The sequence below is a fragment of the Chlorocebus sabaeus genome, chromosome 24 (genome assembly GCF_047675955.1).
Source record: "Chlorocebus sabaeus isolate Y175 chromosome 24, mChlSab1.0.hap1, whole genome shotgun sequence".
Taxonomy (NCBI): domain Eukaryota; kingdom Metazoa; phylum Chordata; class Mammalia; order Primates; family Cercopithecidae; genus Chlorocebus; species Chlorocebus sabaeus.
The window spans coordinates 28,197,668-28,212,613 of NC_132927.1; the positions used below are offsets into that span (position 1 = coordinate 28,197,668).

Genomic DNA, 14,946 nt, shown 5'->3' on the forward strand with positions numbered 1-14,946 from the left:
TATTAATAGCTTATAGCAAATAAATAGAATCTGGATTATCTATTAAATAATGTTGGATAATTTTAATAATCTTGGAATAATGCTTTGAAATGAAAAGTATGGAAAAATTATTTGCTCTTCTCTTATGGCTATGCTAGGTGTCAAAATTGCTGTTCTAGAAGTTATTACTAATTTTTAAAATCTACTTTTACTGTACTTGCATTTGATGCTTTGTCTATTCATTATGCTGGTGCTTTATTTCACAAACATTAATTTCCTTTACATGAGAGAAATTATAGAGAATTCACTTCGTGTTTCCAGAACCTCCCTAGTAAGTCAGGAATAGTAATCCTAGGTCCTCTAATTTGTATTTAAGAAGTCTTGGAATAAACTAGAAGGCTACTTCAAAGCCAGCTACAAAGTAAAAAACATGAATGTCTAAATAAACAAACAGCATATTAGAATTTGCTATGTGGAATGTCAGAGGAACAAGAGAACATTTGTAATAAGGAGCAAATGGTCACCACAGGGAACAGAGCTGAGCGAGGAGCTGGATCTCAGCTAGAAATTTCCACTGGCATTTATTTTTATCTTCCCTTATGTTGTCATTGGCATTACAGTGAATGAAAATCAGATAGAGCGTGCCCTGTTTTGCTTCATAACTTCCTAATTTTATATGAACCTGGTATCTATATAGGATGACTGTCTACCTACTACAAGTCCCCACTCATTATAAGTAAATAAAACCTATCAGTGATTAAAAAGTATCTTGCAAATAATAATTGTATTTTGGTTGCTTTTGAAACCCATTTTCAAAGTAACTAGAAATAGCTTGATTTTTGTGTGTGCTTTTGTTTTTAGGGTATCGACCAATTTGGGCCTCCTATGATCATCCACTTCCGTGTGCAGTACTATGTGGAAAATGGCAGATTGATCAGGTAAGAGGACAAGGAGAGATTTCCCACCTTCCCCCCCTCACCCCCCGCCGTGTCACTTTTTCTAACATACCAAATAAGTTACTTGTGTTTATTCTTTGTGTACACCTGTTAGGATATAAACTCTGTAGGAGCAGCAATTTCTTTCTTTTTAATCTTTTTGTACACTGGTATATTCTCAGTCCCTAAAAGAGAGATACAATAGGCATTCAGTAAATACTTGTTAAATGAATGAATGTTAGACTATTGATGAAAATATTAACAGTGTCATTGGCCCACATTTTCTCCACTCCACGTTTTCATAAACAGATCAGTCTCCAAAAATATGCTTATTTCAAGAAGAAACTAGCACTTTGGTGAAGAGTGAGGAGATTGATTAAAAGATTATGTTATTTTCCAGTGGTAAGGTGGGAGTGGGTCAGAAGCAGGAACTCTCCTATAAAAGTGGATGGGTGTTTATATATGCTGTTTTCTTTTCATGTGTGGGGTCTTGCTTATATTCTTGGCAGTAGCTTTAAACCAAGATTAAGCCCAGTGAAGCTATCCTATCAGAATCTTAGGTGCAGTTTGACAAGGGCAGGTAATTGATTCTTTTTCTGGAAGTGTGTGCATGAACAGTAGTAGGCTCAGGATAAATTCAGAATTCACCATTTCTGAAGCTCAGTCTGTATAGGAGGATTTAGTGCTAGAAACTTTCAGAGGTGATTTCGTGGCCAATAGAAAATACTAGAAATATGAACTCTGTTTTGCTTATATATTTTTAAACTTTGAGAAGCTCCATGTGAAAGAAAACAAAATACATTTGGCTAGTGAGTTATATGTAAAATTAGCTCTTGATATTTTTATCAATGCCAGATGCAAATTAAAAAGTAAAAAAATTAGCCCATAAGGATTTTTTTTAAAAGGCTAAGATACTTTATTAGTTATGTTCTCAGTTTACATACAATTTTTACTTATTTTACCTGGTAAGTGTGGCATGACCTGGAAAGAAGGAATATATATATTTAACAAATAGTTAACCCCCTAGGGCTAAGTTTTAATGTATCCATATACTTCTGCCCCTTTTTCCCAGGCATGAACCAGTCCGGACCATCTGTGGTTGGCATTATAAAAAGAAGTGCTGTGAAAAGTACTCTGTCCTAAGGGGGGAAAAATTACATAAATGCTTTATTTTTAAGCTCTTTCTACTTAAACATGGTCTTAGTTTAAATAAACCCATATGTGTTTTCTACTAATGATACCAGCTATGAATCTCAGGTAAACATTTAACCTGAAATAATGTAGAGGCAAATGAGCTCATTAAAATATGTACACACACGTTTTTACTTTGATCACAAAAGCATCCTATTTGCTAGTAAATATTTTTTGGAGCTTTTACCATGTTTTCCCCAGTCAACATTTCTTAACGTATTTAATGGTGACTGTATTTATTTCTGATCTCAACAAATTGTAATGAGTGTGCCCTGTTAGTATTTCCTTTTGTGGGGAGTATTATAATGGTCATGACATGTGCCTATAAAAACGTGATGCCAATAACGTAACATTCACTTAATAAAAAAACCTCAAAAAGAAGATTTAAGGAAAGCATTCATTTCTTCTTGGAGAAGCTTAAAAAAAAGGAAAAGAACACCTTTGTTAAGCAAATTTTTTTCCAGAAGAGTATATATGCAAATACTTATAAAGGGCCTTAAAGTATTTGTAGTGTGTTCAGTTAAAAAATAATATGAAGAACAGCAAAACACGGAAGCAGGATTGCTCCTCAGATTTTTCCTTATTTATGTCACGTGTACAGCATCATTGTAGCAAAATCAGTACAGATAACACATATCTAGCTTCTATTCTAACACTTGCTCGGTGAAATAGTTACCATTTTAGAGTAGAATGATTCAGAACTTTTTCTTCTCTGAACGAATCAAATGCTGTAAGCCTTAGGGAATGTTATTTTTGTTGTCTGGATAGTGTGACTTGGGGTTCTGACCCCCTGCAACCTCAGTGAGGCAGCTATCAGATGTTAGCTACAACCGCTCCCTTTTCAATGAGGTGGGAGGGAGGAGCAGGGACAGAAGGGCTCCTGTCACCAGATGGAGAGCAGGATTTGGGTTCTGTTTACATGTCATTGGATTGTTCCATGAAAATGTGAGTTCTGTTTTCTCTTATTTTCCTAGTGACAGAGCAGCAAGATACTATTATTACTGGCACCTGAGAAAACAAGTTCTTCATTCTCAGTGTGTGCTCCGAGAGGAGGCCTACTTCCTGCTGGCAGCCTTTGCCCTGCAGGCTGATCTTGGGAACTTCAAAAGGAATAAGCACTATGGAAAATACTTCGAGCCAGAGGCTTACTTCCCATCTTGGGTAAGCACTGTTTTCAAATTTGAAAGACTGTTTTCTTTCGGCATTTCTAGTTCGTAGCGTTGCTACTCATACTCTTTAAGAAATGGGAACACAGATGTTCTGTGGCCAAATTCTTTGTGATGCCCAGATATTTAACACTTAAAAACGTGGTGCACATCATGTCTTCATGTACTCAGTCTTTTTGTGGTGAATGGGGAAGAGGATTGCCATCCATCCTGATAATACGGTGGAGCTTGGAATTTGCCAGCCTCCTTTTGGCATTGACATGTCCTTGACCTTCTTGCCTACTCTTACTGAGGCAGAATTTTCTCCCTTTGAAGGCAGAAAAACATAACTCTTTAAAAAGTAAGATTATCCCTCACTTTCCTTTGCTGAGAGAACAAGTATGTCAACTTCCGGCTCCGGCCTACATGTCCTCTGGTCTTGGGAGAGCAACTAACCCCTTCTTTCAGCAAGAAAATGTGGGTTATTCCAACGTGAACTGTCTCAGCTGCCCTTTGTCTACTCTACCCTGTCTGTTTCTCTCCCCATCCTTCCTCCAGGTCTATGCTATATTTTTTCTCTCTCTTCTGTATCATTAGCCCCTCCCCAAACTAACTCTTCTTCAGTGAGGACATACAAAACATGTTTGGTTCTCACTCACCCATCCTCGAGAAAGAGAGGCGGAGGGAAAGAAGAGCTACTACTCTTGCCTTGCCTTCTCAGTAAAGCGTCTTGAAAAGGTAGTGTGTATTTGATTTTTTCAGCTTCTTTGCTTCCCACAAGTGTTCCTCAAGCCATTTCCATCTGCCTTCTTTCCCCATCAGTCCACTCATGGTGCTGCCCGTTAGGTTGTTTTATATCAATATAGTAATGAAGTAAAAAATTAAATATATACTACTTTTGCTTTATATTGACACCAGTTGCTTTATATTGACATATCCAGTAGACTCTTTTCACTAAATTTTGCTGCTGTACCTGACACTTAACCACTCGCATCTTGGGAGATCTCATCCAGATTAATGCTTTTAACGATCACCTACGTGAAGGCAAGTCCCAAATCTGTTTCTCTTCCCTTTATCCATAAGGTAGCTGTTTACCCATAGGCCCTTCAAACTCAAGATGTCCTAAATCAAATTCATCTTCTTGCCACCTCAGTTCTACGTATTCCTACCTCTGAGTACATGAGAGTCATACGGAACTCTGCGTTATCACCATTCCTTCTCCCCGTCCTGTCCATCAACTGAAACACCCTGTAATGTATGTGCTTGAGTACCAATCACCCAGCTTAAGAAATAAAATTCTCTTCTATTTTTGTTGCCATTAGCCTTCCTAAATGTCCATTGCCTCCTCTCCCTGTCTTAGTTCCTACTGTTTCTAGGTTCCTGTTCTCAGCAGCTCTGTTGCAGAAGCTTGTCCCTGCTTCGGTCTTTACTCCACAGCTTGCAGATGAGATGATTTTGCTTCTGACTTAGACTTTCAGGGCCTCCTCCGTCACCTGTGGAGTGAAGCTCAGGCTCCCATGCATAACCTAGAAACTCTCCAGATTATAGTCCCTGCCAACCATTCCAGCTTCCTTTCTGGTTGTCCTGCATCTTGAACTTTAGGCTGTGGCAACATCCAGCCATTGGTACGTCTCCGTACTTACTATGGTGTTTCATGCTTCGGGTCTTTCTTCTTGCAGTTCCTTTAGCCGGTGAAGCCCCTGTCTGTTTCACCTGGCTAACTCCTACTTATCCTCTGAGACTCTGCTCCTTCTGGGCAGACCATCTGGGTGCCCAGTGCTCAAGAAGAACCTGGGTATAGTGTTTTACATCTTATTTTAAAATGATTTATTTCTTGCTCCCAATAAACTGTTTCTTAGTGTGTTCTGAAAGATGGGCATAACCTTAACCTTTTCTATTTCATCAGCTCTTCATATTGAGGTACTCAGTAATTTTTTGCTGTGTGACTTACAGTGCTTTATTTGTTGAAGAGAAATCACAATGTCTGTCAAACTATTGCTGTCTGTAGCATGTTTGCATTCTCTGGTTGTCATCAGGTGCTCATTGAATATTGATTACTGAAATCCAGTTAGTATGCCAGGGCAACCAGTGTGCTAAGATACCAGTTTCCCCCACCCTTGGGATCGCCAAAACCATCTACTTTAGTGCCCTTACAAATACTATTTTCAGTGTGCTTTTGACCTGAGAAAAAAGTCGACAAATAACTGATTTAACTGATTACCACGTGAAAAGAACCTGGAAAGAAGAATCTGTAACTTGAGTTCTTAGCAGAACTTGACAACTGACTATTAATTCATCATATTTAATTCTTTGTAAAATATTCAATAGGAAGAAACAAAATATCAATATAAAGACATTTTAAAACCAAAAATTCTGTAATTTTAAAATTTTGATTATTTTGAGCATGATTCTTTTGCTCACATTGCATAAGTCCTTCCATCTATTGTATTCCTTATGGAATCAGCTAAGACTTTAATCAACACCTTTCTCTTAGCCTGCAGCTGCTGGATACTATATATTTGACATCTGAAAGCCCAGAGTACTGTCTGATGAAAATCTAAGTCACAGTGAATCACAATGAATGTTTGAATGAAACGATTCTCTCATAAATATTCCAACAGTGTTCATATCAGCCTCTTATGCAGGAACCAAAATTAGAGAATTTCTCCCAGTCCCCTGCCTTCTTTTGATTAGCATTTAGAACCTCCCACTCTGTGGCTGTAATTTTCTTAAGAGTTAGGTAGGATCCAAAACCTGAAGATGTGCCTACTATAGATGTATTTCATGGTACCAAGTATAAACTTGCAAGTATAAACAATTATGTGTACAAAATTATGAAAGTTTGTATAATTTTTTTTTCTTGGTGACTTTAAAGCAAAGATAACTTATTTTTCCTATTTGTTGTGATTTTTCTTCTTAGGTATTCAGCAGTACAATTAAATTGACTCTATAGCTTCTAGTATTAGCTGATTCAGCCCAGCAACATAACAGATGGTGAAAACAGAATGAAAGTGGGAATTTTCTAATGGAAACCAACCAGTTTACATGGCTATTTTAGATTCTCATTCTTTCATCATTTTGGGGGTAGGGATAGAGCTTACATCTCTCCAACAAATGTTGCATTGCACACCCCTTGTATCCCAACAGGTTGTTTCCAAGAGGGGGAAAGACTACATCCTGAAGCACATTCCAAACATGCACAAAGATCAGTTTGCACTGACGGCTTCCGAAGCTCATCTTAAATATATCAAAGAGGCCGTCCGACTGGATGACGTCGCTGTTCATTACTACAGATTGTATAAGGTACGAAACGGCAACTAAGTCTTCAGCTTCTGAGAAAAAAAAAACATCATCTCAATAGGATTGAGAAGGAAAACCTTAGGATTTCATTTCCATTAAAAATTATTTCATTTTTTACACACTTCTAAAAGAGTTTCATTGAACTGCTTTTTGTTATTGCAGGTCAGTCTTGGAGGCCATGGTGGTTTTCCTCTGGCCTGGAAGCAGGATGGAGTATTTTTTAATGGTTCTAATAGTGAGATGACAATTGGCTATAAAATGTTAATCTCACTTTTTCAGTGATTATGGCATTGTTCTTTCTCTCCTCCCCAAATCTGCTTTTCTGCTTTGGGGAATAGCATTTGCAACTTATTTGATAAATAATTTTTAATATTCCTCAAAGTGAAGCTATACCTGCATCGTATCCATCAATTACAAGAACATTACCGCAACAGGTAATGTTTATGGAGTCCTGTGTTTACTGGGCACACTTTATATTTTTTTAATCCTCATAACTTTACATGAAAGGTACTTTAATCTTTAATTTACAGACCGGGAAACTGAGGCCTAACGAGATTAAGTGAATCACCTAAGATCACAAAACTAAATGGCAAAGCCAAGATTTAGTCAAGGCCTTCTTGATAACACAGGCTGTGTGCTTACGGAACTGTATTACACATGTTCCTCACTCTTGGAAGTTACTCTCCTTTGTGTCCCGTGTATCTCTAGCCTCGTTTTTTCATTCTGGGGCAGAGGTCACACACCCAAATGACAACTGGGGCCATGCTCTGCAGGGAATCACTCACAGTACTCTATATCATCTTGTCTTCTCTTCCCCTCCTCCTCCTAACCCCTTTCACTATTCCCTAAGTGCCACTTTGCTGGCAAGAACTCCTGAATACCCATTTAAGTATTCAAACGTATATTCTCAAACCAAATGGATGAAGTGGTTAAGAGCACTGTCAGTTGAGCCTAACTGCCTGGGATTGAATCTCAGTTTGACTCCTTACTGTGTGACCTCGGCCAAGTTACTTACTTAACCTCTGTGTACTTCAGTTTCCCCATAGTTAAAGGGGACAGCAATATACTTGCCTTTTAGGATTGCTGGATACTAAATGAATTGTTGGATGAAAAACTACTTAAAACAGTGCCCAGCACATGTTAAGCATGATGTTAAGTTTGCCGTTGTTACCATTGCCATTGTTAGTGTTATGCTTGTTATCTCTACTATGCCTTTTGTGGTAGGATTAGCATAGCTAGACCATTGGAAACTGGACTTTAGTTTGGATGTATTGCTCAGTAATCTTCTTAGCTGGTTCAGAAAACTTAAGGGACCAACTGATGTTTTTTCTATCTCTCTTCTGTGCCTAAGAGATGCATTATTAATGCCCCATCATCCTTGAAAGGCATAATTGAGTTCCGTAAGATCTCTTTGGCTAAATTCCTAAAGGACTGAGTGGTCATTTTGTTTTTAGCCTTAAGAGATTTCATTTGTGACACCTCAGTTGACATGAGAAGATGCAAATAAATGACAGTTTTGATAATTAGTTTATATTTTAAAATGTATTAGAAGTATGAATGATGTATTGGAAAGAGTAAGAGTGTGGCTTTGGAATCAGATGTCAATTAGAAACCCTATGTCACTACTTGCTATAGCTGGCATCCTAGGCAACTATAATCCTGAGCTGTCTGTTAAGTGGGGATGATACAATATGCTTCACAAGGTTGGGAGGCTTCGGTGAGATAATGAATCTGAAATAATGAGGTGGAATACCTGGCACATTAATGAGTGCTCAATAACCATTAATTGCTTTTTGCCTTATTTGCTGGGGAAGCTTGCTGTTTTAAAGAATCCTATTAAGAAATAAGAATCTTTTATTGAAGTAGATATCCCCAATTTATCTTCTGTGTAAAACTTAATTTTCAAGTTTACTTAAAGTATGGAGCTTCTAAATTGCATAGAAAATGACTCTTATCTGCTGAAAACAAGATTTTTAATAAAAAGGTAACAGAATGAAGTGGGGGAAAAGATATTAGCTGATGCACAGTTTTTATTCTTTAGAGCAATTCAGTGGCAGCCGTTAAATCTGCTTCATTTAGGGTCTGCTCATAAACTGGAAATAAGGTAGACAAAGGACAAGGGAACATTCTGGAAAAAAAAACAAACATTTTTTTGTGTCCCTTTTCCACCAGTATATACCTTATACTTGAAAACCAGCATTTTTACGAGCATAGCCTTATTCCAGAAAGCAGTCAGTACAGCCTTGAAAGCGAAATTGACCAAAACTCATATAATGATGGATTAGTTTCTCCTCTTAAAGCTTATACTATATGTGTCTTTGTTGATGTAAAAATATACTAGTTGGAAAGAAACAGCCTAAATAGTAGAAATAGGCTGTGTCTTATAGTTATAATGCCAGTGAGGATACATTTTGTAAAAATATTTCATCCCATGTTCCTGGGGAAACTGGCACTAAGCTTAAAAAGATCTGCATATTCATTGTGTTTGTTGAGAAATCTCATAATGAGAATATTTACTTAGTAATTTCATTTCTCTTCTATTTTGAACTTTATACACTATACTTATTACAGTTGAACACTTAAAGGATGTGGCTGAATTTTAAAGTACATTTTTAATTGTGGAGTTTCTTTTTCCCTTACGCTTGTTGTAGTTTATTTTCTACAGTTTATGGTTTAGCTGGTAGACCATGTATCATATTGGCGAGTGATCATTGAACTTCTTAAAAATAAGTATTTCCAAACTAACTGAATACAAAGCTTGTACAACTTTATTATCCTCATGAGAGAGCCTTAAATATTTGGTCACTTGCCCCTAATTTTGACTTAAGAGCTGGAAGATGTGCCCAGTTTTAAACATACAAAGTCTTATGCATCTCAGAGTATAACTATTACATTAGATTTAAGATTCTAACATCTGAGAACAGAGTAATTATGAGATACAAGATTAAAAAAATCAAATGATGCAAAAGCAGCAAAAATAGCCTTGTTTACTGGAGTTTTCAATAACAAGTGTTTAGAATATTGTCAGATACAAAAGTGTATGTAATATAGTAAAAACACTAAACCTTTGAAAAATCTCAGAAATTTAAAAAGTAGAATACACCATTCTTGATTTAATATGTGCCCATGGTTTTCTTAATTCTTGTAGGAAACTAGGTATGTGGAAAGCCTTGAGCAAAGTTATTTTAAGTTCAAAACTTTTCAGTCCTGAATTTCAATCCTGAAATGTTTCTTTGGTGCTAAATTGTCCACTGTAGAAAAAATATATAGAAACATTTAATTTTCTATAAAATTCTATTCCTACAGGATAAAAGGGAAATTGAAGCTTCACTGACTCTTGGATTGACCATGCGGGGAATACAGATTTTTCAGGTTAGTAAATGAGAATTAAGTGTCAAATGCTGTCGGCCATGTCTTATGTTTACAGCATGCCTCTGTGGTCCTGCCATAGCTTCAGTAGTTCATTTTGGGCCACTGGCTGGTCATTTCCTATTTGTCTAGCACAGATGTGGATGATGTAGGATGGATGAAGTGACTCAGCCCGATTGTTGACAGTAATAAGTCCTCTATAACAGAAAACAGTAAGCCAAAGATTAGCCCAGGTTCATCACTAACAGATCATTAATATCCAAACATTTCTGTTTGTCATTGATTTTAGATATTCTTTTATCCTTTGGAGCATTTGTAAGTGGAAAGAAAAGCAACATTTTGATATTGTGCCTGACCAGACATTTTAACTTCCGTTACACTTTTCTGATAAAACTTACCCCTTAAATAAGTAGTAACTTTAGCAGGTGGGACGGTGTTATCCTGCAGCCATCAAAAAGGGAGACAGATACCTCTCTCTGCAAGACACAGGAAAGTAAAAGCATGTCTTATCTTTGGCGTAGGCAAAATATCCAATTATGAAAGTCTGAGCACCTTACTGCATCTCTTGAATGCCTGGGTCCTTTGGACTTTTTATTTAAATTTAGGCATACGCCAGAAGGGAAAAGATTGCCTTAAAAGGGTTAGTTAATACAGTCACACAGGAACCAAAAGCCACAGAATCGTTATCAAGAAATCTCTTAATTACTGTCTGTGTTTCTCAAAATAGATATGGGGGCTTTTTTCAGATTTTAATTACTGTGTTTTGGTTTTCAGGGAAAGAAGTTAGAACCAGTTTATAGTATCATTTTTCCCATTAACTCCATATGCATATTCTTTTCACAGAATTTAGATGAAGAGAAACAATTACTTTATGATTTCCCCTGGACAAATGTTGGAAAATTGGTGTTTGTGGTAAGTTTAAAATAACTGGCTTAAAAGAAAAGTCCCATTAATTGCTTATTTTTGTGGTTTTTTATTTTTTTGTTTTTAAACAATATTGTCTTAGGCACAAAAGCTGCAATTTTTAAGAAGTTGACTCTGAAGATAATTGGCTTTCCTGTATTTTAATGCATGTGCTATATATTCCATTGTCACGCATATCAGTGGTGAAATTAAAATCAAAGAATCTTATAGTGAATAATAATCTTATAGCAAAAGAAGTTAGTAATTTTAATTTGTGTTTGGTCCCTAGCACATGTCCCTAAGTTATTCTAGTTGCAGAAGATATTTCATGTAGAGGTTAGCCAGTTCTTTTGAAAGTTACCTCTTTTGAGCAAAGAATAAAGAATTATATAAAAAGAGGTTTATATTAATATTTGACTATTTAAAACTCATTATTTTAAAGAGAGGTCTGCAATTCTTAACGGGAAAAATACTCTTACAATATTGAGAATGATACATTTTCTTTTGTTAGAGCAACGCCTTGATTTTTCCCAAATATTTCTCTCTTTGCCAGCTATATCTATTTTTTTGGTAGGTTTCAAAGAATTAGTAATGTGTATATTTGGTCATAAAAAGTCATAGTTCTGGCTGGGCACAGTGGCTCAATCCTGTAATCCCAGCACTTTGGGAGGTCAAGGTGAGCAGATCACCAGAGGTCAGGAGTTCGAGACCAGCTTGGCCAACATGGTGAAATCCTGTCTCTACTAAAAATACAAAAATTATTTGGGCATGGTGGTGGTCACTTGTAATCCCAGCTGCCCGGGAGGCTGAGGCATGAGAATCGCTCAAACCTGAGAGGCGAAGGTTGCAGTGAGCCGAGACCACACCATTGCACTCCAGCCTGGGCAACAAGAGCACAACTCCGTCTCAAAAAAAAAAAAAAAAAAAAGAAAGATAAGGGTTTGTAGACATGGGCTTCTCTCCTGTAAGAAAGATGGCCTATGTAAATAAAGGGCTATATTACAAATAGAATGTGGGCATTGACTCCACACTGCCCTGTAAGTCAAAAGATTTGTTTCTGACTTCACATTACTTTAATTACTTGGGCACAATTCAATCTGATTTCACTTTACTTATACTTACACGGGGCCTAACCTGTCTCCTCCTAACTGGCTCTTTTTTGTTTCAAGCTAATTGTGAAAGGATCTGAGCTGTTTGAAAATGAGCAAATTAAGACCCACTTGTCCCTTTCGTGCCCCAAATTAAGTTATAATAAAGTACATTTATGAAATTGAGGGTTTTTTAGGGTCCTGGACTTGGCGCTTACTGAATCTATTTGTGTATTGCCCTTATCCGAGGACCTTTTTTGCCTCATCATCCTCCTCTGGGAGGTTTTTGACTCAGTGGGTCTGGAGTAGAGATGAGGAATCTATTTTGACAAGTTTCTCAGATGATGCTTCGTGCAGCCAACTCAGCCCTGTCTAGCTGTATGACCTTGAGCAAGTTACATAAACTCTGTGCCTTGGTTTCATTCTAAAATGTGGATAATTAACTCTCTCCCTTGACTTGCTGTGAGGATCAAATGAGTGGATACATGCTTAGTGCTCAAAAAATGTCAGTTGTTACTATTTCAGTATTGGGATCCACTGGTAGTTCCTTTAAAATGAGGGAAAGTTCAGAGATTTAAAAAACAAAACACCTCCACCTTATCCCTATCTGGGCTATACAAGCCCATACTGCTCCGTACAGACTTTCAGTGTGTAGTTAGAATATGCTCCGTCCTTGCTTTACCTCCTCCCTCTGGCTGAGAATCATTATATCTGAATTACTCTTTTTTGTATTTCAGCTGCCCTATTCATTATTAGGAAAGTTGAAAGAGTTCATAATATCCCATAACTGTAAGAAACTTTGTCAAAGCCTTGCCCTCAACTTAGGACTTTATCTTAGTGATCACGAACTTGAAGAAGGAGATTCCTTATATCTCTACTGATAGCTGTTCTTGTTCTTTCCCATCTCATCCCTCCAACTGCCAGCTCTCTCTATGTCCAGCTAGGGAAGTTTTCCATTTCTTCTAAACCCTAAATAGGTATCCTGTATTGTTCACTATATAACTCCTTACTTATTTATTTCCAAGAATTTATCATAAACTGTAATTATTTTGTGTGTTTCTTTCTCCTGCTGGGATATATAGCTCCGTGAGGGTGGGAACCTTGTGTGTCATATTCACTGCCTATTTGGTTTTTTTTTGTCAGTGCCTAGGAAGATGTTTGGTCCATATTAAGAATTCAATAAATATTTGAATACATTAGTCTTTTTTAGAATTGGTCGCCTTGTTGCTGCGTTAGGGTGTTGGGATTACATTTGATGGTTCTTTTATGATGGACCCTTCTCTTCTCCATTATACAAATAACCTGACCAGCCAGAGAAACCAAAGACACTCCTCAGCTGTTTGGGATAGTGAGTGTTTACTGACAGACCCTTGTGGCTAGGTGCTTTCCTGAATTTCTGGTCATCCCCTGTCCTATGACATTTTTGAAAGGGAAAACAATAATTTATCCCGCAAGGAATTTTAAATGAAGCTTTATGCATTTCAGAATCTATAATCTTCCTTACCAAATAGAAAACAAAGAGGATTTTGGCAAATCAGAGATTTTTCTTCCTGAATTTGATTCATGGTTTCCTTCCAAAGGGTAAGAAATTTGAGATTTTGCCAGATGGCTTGCCTTCAGCCCGGAAGCTCATATACTACACAGGGTGCCCCATGCGCTCCAGACACCTCCTGCAACTGCTGAGCAACAGCCACCGCCTCTATATGAATCTGCAGCCTGTCCTGCGCCATATCCGGAAGCTGGAGGAAAACGAAGGTATCCCAAGGTCTGGGGCATGGAAGCACATTGTACCTTTGCCACCCATGGCCTCTTACTCTGAATGGGGGTTTTGAACTCCTACAGAATTGGATTTTGGAACTGGGACTCTCCAGATTGAGAGCAGCATTACTATTTACATCTCAGTATTTCCAGAAGGCAAAGGGTTAGGCTTGAGCCCCACCTACCGTAGCACCTATTCAAAATATCTGAGGTGACTCCATTTAGCTATCTCTCAAGTACAGTCTCTAAGGTTTTCCCATGCCTGACTTGAAAATCCTTGCAAAAAGCCACCTATAAAGGCACAGGGCAAGGGTTTATCTGCAACTCAGATTTTATCTACATTTTAGAGCTTTGTATGTACACTGACCCACCTTAGTGCTATTATCCACAGGTGGTCTGGAATTCATTCCAATGTGATTCTTTCTTAGGGTTAGAGTGATAATAAAGGTGGGTCACAGATGTGTCTCCAGCCTCCGATTGACAGCTGGGAGGCCCCCAGGTCTGGTCTAGCAAGAATGCCAAACAAAGGAGAGGGAAGTCAGCTAGTCCTTTGGGGGCTTTGCTGAGATGCAGATGAAATAAAGCAGTCTATCTGGGGCCTCAGAGCACTGGGCCCTGAAAAGGGGAGCAAGTCAGGGTGGGAAAGAAGGCAGTGTTAAGGGTCTGTAACATCTGGCTTCAACTTTACAACATTAATCTGATAGTCTTTTATCTTGAGTTGTGGCACCCTGGATTTCCTCCATTTAACACACCCCAACCCTAATCCTCAAAACTACTGCGTTACGTATTTGGATTTTTGTTTTTTGTTCTTTTGTTATTTTTTTTTAAAATGCTTTGGGGTTTTGTTTATGCTTTCAAAGATTTTTTTTGCAAAAATTAGTTTTACAAATTGTAGTAATATCTAACAGTAATTTGATTAGATTGAATTCGGTGTTTTTGTGTGAATATCAGGGTGAAGATTCATATTTTAGGTTCATGTCTGAGACAAGTTTTGACACCTCAGACCTCATCTTTCCTGTAGAAACAAGACAAATACCCATCCTTTCTTAAATAAACAAAAGACCTTATAGAAGTTTGTGCTTCTGATTGATTTCTCTCAAAAATTCTCTCTCAATCCAAATGAGACCCAGTTTGGCAATTCTCTTGTAATTTAGTAGCGATTAGAACATGAATCATTCCTCACTGTCTGCCACAAACTGCATGTGTCTTCAGAGAGAATTGGTATAACCGTCAGGTGTATTGGCTTCCGCTGCTGCCAGTTCTTCCCCACCATAACTC

General features: G+C 37.6%; 1 protein-coding gene across 9 annotated transcripts in view; it reads left to right on the forward strand.

Moving 5' to 3' along the window:
* Positions 1 to 14,946, forward strand: part of FRMD6 (FERM domain containing 6) — a 248,170-nt gene that overhangs the window by 219,341 nt on the left and 13,883 nt on the right. For all 9 annotated transcript variants that reach the window (XM_037983975.2, XM_037983972.2, XM_037983976.2 and 6 more), the window contains 6 exons: positions 841 to 917; positions 3,080 to 3,266; positions 6,398 to 6,553; positions 9,857 to 9,922; positions 10,763 to 10,831; positions 13,491 to 13,665. In XM_037983975.2, the coding sequence (XP_037839903.2) occupies positions 841 to 917; positions 3,080 to 3,266; positions 6,398 to 6,553; positions 9,857 to 9,922; positions 10,763 to 10,831; positions 13,491 to 13,665 (730 nt within the window). The remainder of the gene's footprint in view (positions 1 to 840; positions 918 to 3,079; positions 3,267 to 6,397; positions 6,554 to 9,856; positions 9,923 to 10,762; positions 10,832 to 13,490; positions 13,666 to 14,946) is intronic.